This window comes from Xyrauchen texanus, chromosome 10, assembly GCF_025860055.1.
Source record: "Xyrauchen texanus isolate HMW12.3.18 chromosome 10, RBS_HiC_50CHRs, whole genome shotgun sequence".
NCBI classification, from domain to species: Eukaryota; Metazoa; Chordata; class Actinopteri; order Cypriniformes; family Catostomidae; genus Xyrauchen; species Xyrauchen texanus.
In genome coordinates, this window is record NC_068285.1 from 31245240 (window position 1) to 31261253 (window position 16014).

Genomic DNA, 16014 nt, shown 5'->3' on the forward strand with positions numbered 1-16014 from the left:
CCTCCTTTGAGCTGAATTAATATTGGTAACACTTTATTAATAGAAACAATAGTAATGCTTTATAACAAGGTTCTATCTGTTAATATTTGCTAATGCATTACGTATCATTAACTAACAATGAACGGTATATTTTAAAGCATGTATTCATCTAGTATAATGGTAATTTATAAATATAAAATTGTTCATAGTGCATTATGTTAACATATATATTGTAACAAACTGTATGTAAAATTTATTAATATATGTTGAAATTAACATTAACTTGAATTAATATGTGCTGGAAAAAAAATACCATAGTTAATGTTAACCAATGTAGTTAACTAATATTAACCAATACAACCTTACTGCAAAGTATTACCAAAACAATAACAAACATTACATAAAATAATGCTTAACAAATCATTAATTCATGTACATTCACTTAGGTCATGTCACAAAACTTAGATTCATATATTTTCATATACATCAATTATTCAGTCTACATAAATTACTGATCCGTTAAGCAGAATATAATGTCTGTTAATGATTTATTAATAAAAGTAATTATGGAGTATTATCTGTATATACTATATTTGGGTAGATTGGGTTGTAATAAGAAAATAAAAGGTACATTATACTAAACTGGATATATTATCTTTCAATGCTTAATTTCTCTGATTATGTCCAAAGGTATTGTTTTACCAAGAAATGTTCCTGGTTCTACACAAGCTAAGCTCAGACGACAGCATTTGTGGCAAAATGCTGATAACCATAAAAATGAATTTTGACCTGTACCCCCTTTTAAAAAAAAAAAGAAAAGAAAAAAATCAAGGTTTTAATGAGGGAATTGCAATCGTAGTGAATGGGGACAGTTGTTGGAGTGTTTAAATGTAGAAATGTAAAACTTTTAAAATTACATTAATTCTTCTGTTAAAAATTCTTAAATCATTATTACAGGGTTTACAGTGTTATGGCAATGAAGTAGTAAAGTTAGATCTATCTTTTCACAGAAAAATGATTAAATAAGTGATTTTATCACACTACAATCATGTAAAAACACATATTGTTTACATCTTGTTGTGGCTATACTTTTGAAACAGTGAGTATTTTAACATTTACGAATTGGCCCAATTCTCTTCCATTGTAAGTGCCTCACTGTAACCCTGAAGTTGAAAACAAGTTGAAATTAATTTCTTTGATAATCAACATTATTCCACAAAAGCGGTCAATCGAGCAGGGATATTCCTTTTATTATTGATACTGATTGCTCAATGTGTCAAACAATATATTACAAAGACATACAGTAGTTAAGAATATATAACTAGGTTGAAAATGAAAAGAACTTGGAAATAAGAACTGATTGTTAAATTAAACTTCAGGTCATATACTGGAAAAATTGAGTCAAATATCGAAATTTCATCAATGTAGACCATCCTCTCCGATTTTACAAAACAAAACGAAACTGGAATAACAAATCATATGCTATAAACTTAAGAGTAGGTCTTGGCCATCATATTAAGACAAGTTTACATAAATTCCCGTGGCGTTGTGGGATTTTTGCGTATCTGTTTGCGTTGTTGTTTTTAAAGGTCTTCATCACTGTGACACGCTAGTGAGCATGAGGTACAATTACACCTGCGGCTGTTAGCGAATGCACCTCTATTATTTTTCATTCTTTTCTTGCTTCCATGAAAAGACATTAAATACCAATGCATGTTGTGTTCTCATCGGCTAATAACCAAACAGACTGAAGTCACAAGTTAACGAAACTCTCGATGTGTTTACGTATGATCATATGCGTTACAACTTGTTTTTGTCACCTAGTCAACATAATTCGGTCTATCAGGCTATGGTAAGACAACAGGCACACACTTAACAAATCTGACAAAAACTAAAACCAAGACACCGATGGTGAGATATCAGCTGAAACAAACTCAATTGCATTTGATATGGATGATACATAGATTATTTCCGATAATTCTGATTTTGATTAAATTTCCTTTGTTGTCTCGATATAGATTGACAAAATTAGAATGACAACTGCAATACGCTGACACTTCCTATCTCTGCAAGACTTTGTGCAAAGTTCACAGCACAGTAACATTTCTATAGCAACTTTGAGGTAAGTTCACTGTTGCTAGGGGCTAGGTGATTTACATCACAATGTAAAACTCTCAAAACTCTTTACCATTTCTCCCTTGAAAAAGGATCGATATTCTCATCCAAGCCCTTTTAACCCAAGCTACAACCATTGAAAATTTACAAATGTTTTCAAAGAAGAGAAAATAAAAAGTGGGAGGGAGAAACTGAGAGACACGAATGTCAACATGAGTCTTTGTTCATCCGTGTCTTGCTCTTATTACATTAATTACACTTGTGCTAATTTTTCAACCAAGCTGTTTAATACAATAGCCTATATTTCTTGTTTTGTGTTGTGTGGACCAGTACTTTTGTGTGTCCTCGCAGCTTTTTTGCGAGGATATCTTGGTTTGGCACTGCATGGAGTACCACTTCCCTGTTAGTTTAGCCATTTGTGAGTCTTCTTGTTCTGTTACAGCCCAATCACATGACGGCCATTCTGCGTCCATAGCGTGGGGCTGAAACTGCACATTTTAGTCCCACTCAGTGGTCCGGGGTGTGGCTTGAACTGCCCAGTATTTGGGATGGCCTCACTCGGTTGTAATGGAAGACTGACCCTCTAAAACCGCCACACCTGAACAATACATTTGTGCTCTCCCCAGTTTTGCCTATGCAGGCTTTTTATGTTCACATACTTGTTTACCAGAGGCTTTCTTTGCTGGGACTCACTGAGGTCACTGTCATTTTTATCAGTCTTTGCCTCAAATATGACATATTTTGGCATATGACATAATATGAGGATATTTTAAAGTTGTTGTTTTGATATTCTGTTACCATGTCAGGCCTATGTGATGCAGCTGTTTTTGAAGAAACAATTTGGTGTGACTCTACAAAAATGCAGTACATGTTAATCCACACAAGAACAGTTGGTATGTGTTACCCTGAAACACTTGCTTGTCCTTTTTAGCTAAAAAAAGAGATTGTTTACCATTAACCATTTTTTCACAATATGTGGACACTGAAGCAATACAACAAATTCATACCAACCAGTTTGTAATGTTGAATGTGTCTGTTTCCTGGTTTGATCACTGTTTGTAAAGTTTTCCAGAGCACCTGGCCTCATCAGAATAATATGCCCCCAAATAATACATTTCACAGGATATTCAAAGCTCACTTTGATGTTCCAATATGGTATTTACATGGCTGTTGGCATGGTGAATAGGAGGAGTCCTCGGTCTTGTTCGATATCCCTTCCAGCAATTTCCATCAGAACCAATGTGCACGGATATTGTCAAAGGAGTTGAAAGGCTGCCAGTAGAACTGTATCTTTGAAGCAGGTAAGGCTACAAGCTCCTTTCCTTTGTTGATCGTGCTGTTTTGGCGGCCTTTGAGTACATTGAGTTAGGAACGGGAGGTGACGGAACTGAGAGAGAATGGCAGACTTGGTGGGTTACTGCAACATCCAGTCACCTCCCTCCTAGCCTGAAAGATCAGTTCTGCTCTGATGTGACCATGGTGGAAGGGGGGTCACGGATGCATGAGGATTTGGACCCCCCCCGCACTGGGTTGCTCACATGTTCATGTTAACCTCTGATATTGCTCAGTCTGTTTTTAAAAAGGAAAAGCTGATTGCATCCTCAGAGTACATGGTTGGGGCAGGGCTCACAGGCCGGAGACCATGACCCTGTAGGAGGGGGGCATGTGTCTGTGGTGTGGGCTGGAGGCCGGGCTGCTTGTGGGACTGCTGCAGCTTGCATCCACCCCTCCTATGGACGGTAGATAGGCGTGGTGGAGGATGGGTAGTTGCAGGGAGAGCCTGCGCTGTACGCTGTGAACACAGATCATAGAGGGGATAGTTAAACTACGAAAGTCTCAAAATACATCATTTCTGTTATTCCCTTCTGTGTATGTTCAATAGTGGAACAAATAACTCTTTAATGCAACAAGAGTTCACTATAAATTATACACTAAAATGTGCCTGTTATGATGTGTTAAGAGTGATCTTGAAGCGAAAGAAAACACCAACACTTTTTGACTTCCAAAAAACTCACTCCAGGAAAAAATCGTGGATCTCCACTCACAGCTCTGCTTCCGCTCATATAAGCTGTGTCCCAAATGACACACTATATACTGTGGACTTTTACTATACTCCATGCACTCTGCTATCTATTGTGTGACTGTAGTATTGTCTCAAATTGTAAACGGTTTTGTACTACATGGAAGCATTCAGAATTTTTCACTGAGTGCATGAAGTGTCCAACATTTCATACTCTGTTACTTTGGTTAAAACAAGTACATCATTCAGGAACTCGTAGTCATATTTGTTGCTTTTTTCAGTGTTTACACTACTTGCACTACAAAATGGCATAGAATAGTGCAGAAGTAGGCAGTTTGGGATGCAGCTATTCTCTGACCTAACCATTAACTACCCCTAAAATCAGAGGGAATTATAGGTTGATCAAAGAAAATTGTTGTTAAAGCTCTAACCCTACATTCTGAATGGTTTATTGCAATGTTGCTCCAGGTAGATGCTGCACTTTGTGAAACATAAGCTTGAAGGTTCACAAAGATAGAACAATGCCAGTAGCAATGCACGCATTCCCTCCACAGTTTACTAGATGTTAAGCAAGTTGAACATTTAACTTAAGATGAGTGCCAAAGGACGACATGCCCCCTTATGAGGATATTTACATCAAACAAAAGCCTTTGGTTTTAAAATAATCCTGAGAACTCTGCTGCCCGTCTCCTCACACACTTCTCACATTATTCCCATAATTTAAGACTCTCATTCTCACCTAGAAGTCCCTTCATAATCCTGCTCCCCAAAATGTATCTGACCCTCTCAAGCGCTACTCCCCTGCTAGCTTATTAAGGTCCTCTGGGGCCTGTCTTTTGGTTGTTCCTAAGTATAGACTATCTTCCATGGGTGGTAGGCAGTGTTGGTTAAGTTACTTTCAAAAAGAGCAATCAACTACTAATTACTGATTACTTCTCTACAATTGTAATTTGATTATTTTACTAATTTCTTCATGGGAAAGTTATATGATTTCAAATTACTTTACTTTGAAGTTACTTTCTAAACCAAAATACAAACATGACACTAATAGCTCTTTTAGTACTTTTATTGACTGAAAACAATAATAAAATTACAGCAACATGACAAAGACAGCTACTTGGCTAAAGAGATCCAATGCATTTCTAAAAATGCAACTTAACTTTCTTTGTTTACCTCTGTTTGTTTTGGTGTGAAAGACGTGAAAAAGAATAGTAATGAACTGAACACATTTGTAAAAAGCTGGAATTTTATTCACATCTGAAACTGTAATCAGATTACTTAATTTTAAAAGTAACACGTTACATTACTGTGTTACCATAAAATGTAATTAGATAACAGTAATGCATTATTTGTATGTGGTATGTGTACCACCAGTACGGAGTGCCCTCAGGTGGAATGCAGCATGACCTGGGATATTATCATTAAAAATAATAAAAATATAGATTTTTTTTCAAATGTTTTTATGTTTTATTTTTAATGTATGTCTAGAAGAGTCATGTATAGTTCCATATTGTAGAGCGCATCTATACGCGTTCAGTAGCAGACGCGGATATAAACCCGGAGAGCGCGCGTAACAGTGAAAGCGGTACCGCCGGGGCAGCGTATGTTGATGGAAGAACTGTCCGCACCACCCCAATACCACCCAGGCTGGGGGGGCCTGCTGAATACATTTTGTTAGAACAATTTCTAACTGAACATTGGTGGTGACTAGGTGGAATGTTCTGATTTGATCGAAGTATATGATTCTTAAAGTATTTGATATGTCATTCAAATACTGAGTTTATTCCTCCTTTCTTGTTTTTGTAAAGTAACCTTGAGTATTAGAAAGGCACTATATAAATAAAACATTATTATTAATATCATTAAAAGGGAAGCCAAATGATCCTATGGGTTAAAAGCAGCATTGTGTTTGAAAAGATGTGACATAATTCTTTAATACTCTTAATTTAAAAAAGGAATCTCTTCAACTTCTGCAGAAACCTCTAATCCAACATGAACCTGGCTGTGTGGATCTCCTGACATAAAGTAATTTTCATGCCCGCATTGAATGTCAGAAACTGCACCCCAAGTCAAACTGCACCCCAAGAGGCTGAAACCCTTTAAATCAAATTCATAACAAAATGCCAGTTATATAAAGTACACAAACCACACCTCTGCCTATCGATTTTTAGATTGGAGTGTCTGAGTTATTTATTCCAATTAAATATTAATTCTACACATAAATGAATGAAAATATTTACTGTGTTTGAAAATAATTAACACTGATTAGTATTAGATGCTACAGGCTTAAAAATGTGACAAAAAGTGCATATGCCAATGACATTAAAACTAATAAATATTTGTTTATCATTTATTGCAGACAACGAGAACAAGCATTCTAAATAACCCAGTGCATATTCCCTACAGTAGGTAGTGAGTCCATTGGCTACTGTGGTAAGTGTGTTTGTGTGTGTGATTGTGTGAGTGTGTGTGTGAGATGAACAGTGACACAGTGCAGAATCCACCCCCGTGTTATCAAACATTCATGTGTGCTGGTACTAGCTTGAGTTCTCCTCCAATTTCACTCTCCTGTCTATTTTCAGGTTCCAGTGCCTTCAGCGCTGGCTGGGAATCACAAGTTATGTAACCCAGACCCTCTCTCCCTCTTTTCTTTTCCTTTTTTTTTTTTTTTTTGCCCATGACAGCCCATTGATGTCTGCAACTGTTTTTTCCATAGCTGCATATTATTTCTCACTGCCCTGTAATGGAGTCTATACAAATGTATGTAGTAGTGCATACATTAAATTAATGTAATTGACAGATAAAATATTACACCAAGTAGCATTTGCAAAAAATTTTTATTATTATATTTGTTTTTAAAAGGCCATCTAGGCCATCTCAGCCCTTTGTTTTTTACCAACTGGTGTCATTCCTTTTAGTGAATGTATGAAGTGGCTTCCCCTGTTTTGCTTTGAAAATGTGCTTCCTTTAAAATAAATGTATTTGGTTGAATGTTTTCCTTTCTAGTGCAATGCCTTAAGCATGGCTCACGTGTTCAAATATTTTTGGGGGCCAGTGTACTGTACATGCAGGTGTGTGAACTTACTGTTCTGGTGAGTTGATGTCTTCTAGTGGACCTCTGCTTATCCTGGATGGATCCATGGATCCCCACTGAGCCTGGGGTTTCTGCTCTAAGTGATTCTTCAGGGATTTGTTTCCATCTACAAACAAAGGAATTATGCTCAGAACACGTAGTCATTGCTGTCAGGATGCTGACGTCATTGGTGGATGCAGCTGAATAACTTTGAGACAGAAGTTGACATATCAGGTTGACATGCTTGGAGGTGTGCAATGTATAACACTTCTTCAATAATGTTTTTTTTCTCTGGGTGACAGTAACAGGAAAAGAGTGTCACATGCTAAAATGAGTCACCATTAGACAGCTGCATCATCGAGAGATGAGAAACGCAATGTTTGATATCGGCTTCTCTTACCATTGCCGTCCGTGATGTTGCGTATGCTCAGTATATTGTTGACGTCTTGGTAATGGTTTTGTTTGATGTAAGGAGTATTTTCAGGAGTGTCTTGGAGTTGCATCGTAACCTCTTCAAGTTCCTTATCCAGCTGAAATACACACATTTAAAAAAAATTGTGAAAGGAGATTAATAAATGCAGTAATATCTAGATTTCAAAAATATTTGAAGAAAATGTGAGTGGTCACACACAATACTATACATAGAGTGCAGTGGGTGGTTGCAAAGACATTGCAAAGACAGCATCCTCCTACAATGTAAGAATTTGGGTTTGTTTTACCATCTACTGTATGAAAAGTAAATCTCTTGTCAAAAAGCTACACAATTTGAGGTCTCATTCATGTCTGTCGTGCAAACAGTGTTTGCAATTTGTTTAAATCCAACTTTCTAAGTATGAGCAATAATAGTGATGCATACCTTAGCAAGCACCACTAAATACATCTCTGAGATGGAGTATTAGATATTGTTATCAATGTGATATTTGTTGTTGAAAGTTCATTGTGATTTTAGAAATTCAATCAGTAATGATATTTGACATGTTTGCAGCCTGTGAGACTCATGACACCTCTGTGATTCTCATTCGGAGGCGGTGATTATCAGTCTGTAGTCCATCCAGACGGGACGTGTTGGCCTGGTTAACACTCGTCACTGATGTGGAAGTCTTGGAATCTTCCTTCTTCTGGTTTTGAGTGACCTTTAACCTCCGGTTCTGCGTGGCAGCATCTGGGTTTGTACGCATTGTGATAAACTAACAAAAAAGAGAAGGCAAATACAAACATTTTAGATCTTGTTATTGATTGTCCCTTGTATATACAGTGTTAAAAATGCTTCTATTTTGCATTTGTCTACTTTAATACAGTTGTTCTTTAGTTTGTATAGTTATATTATCAGCATAAATATTTCAGTGAAAAGTTGAGCTGAAAAATGAACATGAATTTCTTAGCATTTGGAATGCATCAATGACAGCATGCACTCTAGTAGTGCTGAATCTTAAATATTACTTATTCATTTTACATCCTAGCATTTCATTTTACATTCTAAGCCTTTTTTAAATCCTAAACTTTTATTTTCAGTTTACTTAACTGTCAAGACAAGGATTCAAATATTTGTCCTTTTTCAAAGGTAAATTGCAAGGGATTTGCACAAAACAAATACCAGAATATCCTTTTCACTGACCTATACAATTCTGTCCCCACAGGGTTGGATGAGTCTGTGTGTTGCAGAACTCACCTTTGGCACAAACACCAGACACAGTGTGATGGTACTGCAGAAGATGATGACCAGTGCCACAATGCAGAACTGCACATTTGGCTGATCCCGTGTGAGGAAGGACACTGCGGCCCCAATGATACACATGATGCCCACGTTGTACACACTCATACCAATGTACTTGCTGTCATTCAGGGCTGGAATGCTCACGTTTCTGGTCTCCCAGGCCAAGAAACATCCAAACAACTAAAAAAACAGAAGAATGGAGGTAAAAATGTACTAATACAGATCAAAGACCAGTGCACATTCATTAATTAGAGAGAGGCAAATGTAATTATTTAAGAATCAACCACTGAAAAACTCTCATTGATTGAACAATTATTTGAAAATTGTGATGTGACTGCTTCTTGTCACAATGCAGGGATGCTGTGAATGGTTCCCATGCCATCACAAAGCAGTCGCTATGGTGTTCTTTTTTTAGATTTAGTTTCGGTAGTTCGCAAGTAAATGTAATCCTGCACTGAGTATAGTGTAAACATGTGTGGCTCGCTGTCCTGGGCGAAATGGGCTCGAGGCTTGACCCTAGCTCGAATACCCCCTGACTTAAATTAGTTATTGATGGATAGATAGGAGGACAAGGGGAGGTGGAGGGATGCTAGAATACTCAATGCCACCCAGAGGTAAGCAAGTATTTTGGTATGCTTCTTATACCCACCAAAAAGGAGAGTGTTCTTTTGGCCGCTAGTGGAGGCAGCCTTGCACTAGGGTCCGCTCAGGGGATCGGAAATTGGGAGGTGTAGAATAGGTAGAGATGGAGAATAAAAATAGGCTGAAGCACTGAAGAGACAGTGGCGGATGCTGCCTCATGGAAATAAGCTCTGCAAGAGCTGAAAAGCACTGGAAGGATTGCCCAGGAGTAAATCCTAGCCGCCCGGATTGACCTTAAGTCTACCTCCAGGCTTGGTGGGTTCAAGGAATGGGCCCATGCAGTGAACGGGCAAACCCCAAAGGAAGGGGCACAGTGGCCACTTGAACAGGTGAGCACAACCTACTATCGGATGGGGGCCCTAGCTGTATTCGTCCGGGAGAGTCCTCGAGTGTTTGAGGCATGCCCGTCCAGCAATTTGTGATGGGGGGGCTACCAGACTGGCCGATTTAGAGCATTTAGCAGGTGGAGATAAAGTTGGAGGAGCGGGAGAATAACAGCGTTTAGAGGCAACAAGCAGATCATAGAGCTGAGCTTTGTTTGCACGCCGAGGGTACATGATATCTGCAACTGCAAGAGCATGTCTTAATCCGTCGATGGTCCATTTGGCTGTACTGGGGATGGAATGGTCGATTAGACGTGGAAGAGGCATTAGATAAGGAGGTATGTGAAGCCTAGGAGAAGAAGTATCCGAGCGTGAAGCTCAGCGGCCTCGATTCGCTGCTGGAAGTTGAGGAATAGGAGTTGGGAGAGACAGAGATGATCCTGGGTCCAGAGCGATTGAAAATTCAGTTCACGTTCAAGGGACATCTTCGAGTATGAGTTGGGGTTAATGCCAGAAGACTCAATGCCACATAGAGTTAAGCAGCTGTTTATATACTCTTACTCTGGCAGTGTGATTGGTCAGAGTAAACGACTTGCTCCTTCCAAACCTTGTTAAATAAAACTCCATTATGCGGTTGCTAGGGTTTTCTGTGTGGTTACTTACTGACTCAAAGAGCCTACCACTAAGTTTTTATATTATTCTGGTCCCTTAGATATGTCTCTGGTCCCTTCTCAAAGTAAGTCTATTGACTTATTTCTTTTTTGCCTGTTTTATAATCCTCCAAGAGAAAATGGTTTGGTTTCTTTGCTTAAAAAAAAAGAAGGCATTAGCACATTTCTCCTAAACAAGCAGCACAGTTTGAGGTATCATCCGTGTCCATAGCACAAACGGTGTGGAATGAGTTACACGAAGTTCAATGCTTAGTGTTAAGGGTTCGATCAAATCCATAGCCCATAGGCTTGCTATGGCTAAAAGAATGTCACACATTATCTAAACAGCATTGTGTCAAATTGTCCAGTAATATCATCTTTATCTTTTTGTCTGCCAAGTTATATGCAGCTTAATTTGAAAGCACACCAATGAAAGGATAAGGCAATTGAGAATGAACTTACTTAGCCTCCTAATGCTTCTAAAGACAGCTAACAACACCTGTCTAACTTTCCCAAGTAGTCTGCGGTAATCAAAACACCTTTGTGTGTGACTGAGAGCGAACTCTGAGCAATATGACTCAGCTAACTCAATGACGCACACTTCCAGATTTGATTCTGCCCCCACTCTGCTCAAATCTCTAAAATTCTAATCCAATCAGAACCTGTATCACTATTTTTCCCCTCTCACACTTTCTTTGACTCATTCACCCTCTTTCATTCTCTGTCTCTTTCATCTCCCATGTTCTAGTAGAACATGTTGACTGTAACTGATTTAAAAACATATTATCATGCAAGCAGGTTTTCAAACTTTACAAGGGAAGGGAAGAGGAAGTTGTCACGTACAGTATGCCACATCTCTGCAAACGAGAATCTATGTTTCCACAGTCAGTGTTTTTCTTGTTCAAACATCTCATACGCGCGGCTTGAATACTGTTAGTATGAACAAATCATTTTAAACTCACTCTCAAATCATATCGAATCAGCCATGAACTCTTGAATACAGTGCCCAAATCAAAATTAAAATCAAATTGACTTTGTCAATAACATCAAATTTCATCGGTTCTTCTACGTGAGCAGACATCATGACATCATGATATAAAAACCAGTGGGGCTTGATGTTATTGACACTCTCAAAATGTGGAATCCTGACATTTTTAGGGAGTCTCTTTGGTAATACAGTGTGGTTGTCACTCTTGTTTATAACCAAACTATGTATAAATGTGGAAAACAGGACTGTGAACTGCATTCTCCTGCTGAGTGAATGTAGCTAGCCTCTATCTCCTGTATCCTTGATATATAAAAACATGTAAACTGTTAGGGATTTAAAAACTGTGCTGATTTAGTAGAAGGTGTCTAAAGATGAAAAGGGGATGGTAGCGGATATTTCTAGGTAAGGAATTTTACATCTCAGAGACTTAAAAATGTTGTTTGTCATGCAGTTACATGGAAAACATAGTGGTAAAACAAGTCTGTGTGTGTGCTTGTGAGTAGTGGGCAATAGAAGCATTCTAACAGATGAGCAGAGAAAGAAAGATACAGGGAGATATTCAATGGTGCACAGCTGAACTTTGACACGGATCGTTAACGGTAAGGGAAGTAAAAGCATGGGTAAAGGCCTGTCAGTCAAGCTAACCACCTGCTATTCCAGCAGTAAGAACAAAGGGACACATCATTTCCACAGAGCACCAAGTGAGTCGAAGGGCAGGTTTTATTGTAGGATGTTGCCACCATTGACTCTAATAAAGAAAATGGGCAATGCAATGGCCAATTACCTGACTGGGGGTATTTGATTTCCTTGGGCACCTTTCTAGTGCTCTCCAGCTAGGTTAATTAGACAAAGCAACCTTGCTCATATTATATGTACTCCTAGGGGTAAAAGTTATCAATTACAGTGACTTTTCCAAGGGTATTTGGTGTTCTTAAAGGAATATTCCAGGTTCAATTTACAGCATTTGTGCCATGATGTTGATTACGACAAAAATGTATTTTGACACGTCCCTCCTTTTCTTTACAAAATGCAAAAATCAAGGTTACAGTGAGACACTTACAATGAAAGTGACCAATTTTTAGAGGGTTTTAACAGAAATGTAAAGCTTATAATTTTATTAAAGCACTTACAATAATTCTTCTGTTAAAACTTGTGTATTATTTGAGTTGTTGACATAGTTATGTTTACAGTCATTTTCAGGTTTTTAAGGGTTTGTTGACATTACTTCGTCATGGTAACGCAGTTGTAAAATTGCTTATAACTTTACACAGAAAAGGTTAGAAGGCGATGTTATCACACTAAAATTATGTTTACATGCATAATGTTTATGTCTAGCGGCTATACTTTTGAAACAGTGAGCTTGAAACAAGTTTACAGACTGGCCCCCATTCACGTCCATTGTAAGTGCCTCACTGTAACCAAGAGTTTTGCTTTTTTTAAAGAAAAGGAGGGTCAAAATAAATTGTCACAAATGCTGTTGATTGAGCTTAAGTTGTATTGAACCCGGAACATTCCTTTAAGCACAACGCAAAGCTGACCCACCTTACAATGGTTACTGTAACACAAAAACACAATAGTTCATCAGCCATACTGTAGACTGTTTACAATTGTTAGCAATGCTGCAACTTGGCACATTAAAATAGAATGTGTCGTCACAGGTGGCCTATTCAATCAGAATTTAGACTCTTAACTATCTTTTTTATAAAGATTATTAAATATGCAAGAAAGAAAATAAATATCACAATTCAATATGCAAATAAATTCAAGGATGAAGGCCAATTACAATTCAGAATGCAAATATTACAATGCCAATATGACTTTGAACGGAAAACATTCTAACAATGTAGTCCATGAGGAATATTAAATCGTAAGTATCAAGTTTACACAACTCCTAAACACACAAGAGTGGGATTATAAACAAATCTAAATGTTCAGGAGTTTGAGCTGAATTAATTGCAGAAAATTGTGGAGAAGATATAGTACTTTACAATCAGGTTGTTGTAACGATTCTGTGGAAGGAGGAGAAGGCAGACGGGAGGTGTGGATCCAAAAGCGGTCTTTATTTGAAATAACACAAACACTGGGGAAAATAAAAGATCCACGATGGGGAAAGGAAACTAAAATGCTGGATAACGTACAGGAGGAGTGCAGACAGCGAACATACACGAAGGGTAGGGAAATCCTCGAACGGGCTGAGAGCTGGGAACAAGAGCAGCAGGGAGAGAGGTTAACACAGAACATGTAACGTCAACGATCGACAGCGGGGAGAGGGAACGACAGGGTTTAAATAGATCAACACGGTGATAACAAAATAGGCGTCAGGTGCGGACAATAACGCTGTGACAGCGGTGATGAGGAGTGAGGACGAAGGGAAGTGTAGTTCTAACAGAGACAGTGAAACACAGGCGGGCAACAAGGAAGACATGACAGGGAGCGTGTTCGGTAAAACGGAAAACACGGGACGCACAACAAGGAAGAGTGACATGGGACGCGACTGGCGAGAGTGAAACGGAAAACGCGGGGCGGACCACCTAGGAGGTGGCCGTAGGGCAAGGACCGGTTCGAGGTGCCTGGGAAGCAGATCCGTGGAGGGCGAAGCCGCGGAAGGCTCGGGAGGCGGAGCCGAGGGAGGTTCAGGAGGCAGAGCCGTGGGAGGCTCAGGAGGCAGAGCCGTGGGAGGCTCAGGAGGCAGAGCCGTGGGAGGCTCAGGGGGCAGAGCCGAGGGAGGCTCGGGAGGCGGAGCCGAGGGAGGTGGCGCCGTAGGAGGCTCTAGAGGCGAAGCCCTGGAAGGCTCTGGAGGCGGAGCCGAGGGAGGTGGCGCCGATGGAGGTGGCGCCGTTGGAGGCTTTAAAGGCGGAGGCCTGGAAGGCTCTGGAGGCGGAGCCGATGGAGGTTGCGCCGTAGGAGGCTCTAGAGGCGGAGGCCTGGAAGGCTCTGGAGCCGGAGCAGAGGGAGGTTGCGCCGTAGGAGGTCCTAGAGGCGGAGGCCTAGAAGGCTCTGGAGGTGGAGCCGAGGGAGCGGAACCATGGAAAGCCCTGGGGGCTCTGGAGGCGGAGCCGTGGAAGGCTCAGGAGACGGAGACGAGGGAGATGGCGCCGTAGGCGGCTCTAGAGGCGGAGGCCGGGAAGGCTCTGGAGGTGGAGCCGAGGGAGGTGGCGCCGTAGGAGGTTTCAGAGGTGGAGCCCTAGAAGGCTTTGGAGTCTCTGGGAGCAGAGCCGTAGGAAGCTCGGGAGGCGGAGCCGTAGGAGGCTCTGGAATCTCTGGGTGAAGAGCCATAGGAGGCTAGGGAGGCGTGTTCGGTGAAACGGAAAACACGGGACGGACAACAAGGAAGAGTGACATGGGACGCGACTGGCGAGAGTGAAACGGAAAACGCGGGGCGGACCACCTAGGAGGTGGCCGTAGGGCAAGGACCGGTTCGAGGTGCCTGGGAAGCAGAGCCGTGGAGGGCGAAGCTGCGGAAGGCTCGGGAGGCGGAGCCGAGGGAGGTTCAGGAGGCAGAGCCGTGGGAGGCTCAGGAGGCAGAGCCGTGGGAGGCTCAGGGGGCAGAGCCAAGGGAGACTCGGGAGGCGGAGCCGAGGGAGACTCGGGAGGCGGAGCCGAGGGAGGTGGCGCCGTAGGAGGCTCTAGAGGCGAAGCCCTGGAAGGCTCTGGAGGCGGAGCCGAGGGAGGTGGCGCCGTTGGAGGCTTTAAAGGCGGAGGCCTGGAAGGCTCTGGAGGCGGAGCCGATGGAGGTTGCGCCGTAGGAGGCTCTAGAGGCGGAGGCCTGGAAGGCTCTGGAGCCGGAGCAGAGGGAGGTTGCGCCATAGGAGGTCCTAGAGGCGGAGGCCTAGAAGGCTCTGGAGGTGGAGCCGAGGGAGGCGGAACCATGGAAAGCCCTGGGGGCTCAAGAGGCGGAGCCGTGGAAGGCTCAGGAGACGGAGCCGAGGGAGATGGCGCCGTAGGCGGCTCTAGAAGCGGAGGCCGGGAAGGCTCTGGAGGTGGAGCCGAGGGAGGTGGCGCCGTAGGAGGTTTCAGAGGTGGAGCCCTAGAAGGCTTTGGAGTCTCTGGGAGCAGAGCCGTAGGAAGCTCGGGAGGCGGAGCCGTAGGAGGCTCTGGAATCTCTGGGTGAAGAGCCATAGGAGGCTAGGGAGGCGGAGCCGTGAAAGGCTCGGAAGGCGGAGCCGTAGGAGGCTCGGGAGTTTCTGGGGGTGGAGCCGTAGGAGGTTTGGGAGGTGGAGCCGTAGGAGGCTCTGGTGGCAGAGCCGTAGGAGGCTCGGGAGGTGGAGCCGTAGGAGGCTCGGGGAGAAGGGCCGTGGAAGGCTCGTGAGGCTCTGGAGGCGGAGCCCTGGAAGACTCAAGTGACTTGAGAGGCGGAGCCCTGGAAGGCTCGAGTGACTTGAGAGGCGGAGTCCTGGGAGGCTCGAGAGACTTGAGAGGCGGAGCCCTAAGAGGCTCGGGAGGAGGAGCCCTGCAAGACTGGAAAGACTGGAGAGGCGGAGCCCTAGGAGACTCGGGAGGAGGAGCCATG

At 41.9% G+C, this 16014-nt stretch overlaps 1 protein-coding gene across 1 annotated transcript in view; it reads right to left on the bottom strand.

Moving 5' to 3' along the window:
• Positions 1-283: 283 nt before the first annotated feature.
• LOC127650021 (gamma-aminobutyric acid type B receptor subunit 2-like) overlaps positions 284-16014 on the bottom strand; it is a 343063-nt gene continuing 327332 nt past the window's right edge. Inside the window, exons 15-19 of the mRNA XM_052135134.1 lie at positions 8857-9081; positions 8192-8374; positions 7588-7717; positions 7200-7314; positions 284-3886 (exon numbers count right to left, since the gene is read on the bottom strand). Of these exons, the coding sequence (XP_051991094.1) occupies positions 3721-3886; positions 7200-7314; positions 7588-7717; positions 8192-8374; positions 8857-9081 (819 nt within the window). The 3' untranslated portion in view covers positions 284-3720. The remainder of the gene's footprint in view (positions 3887-7199; positions 7315-7587; positions 7718-8191; positions 8375-8856; positions 9082-16014) is intronic.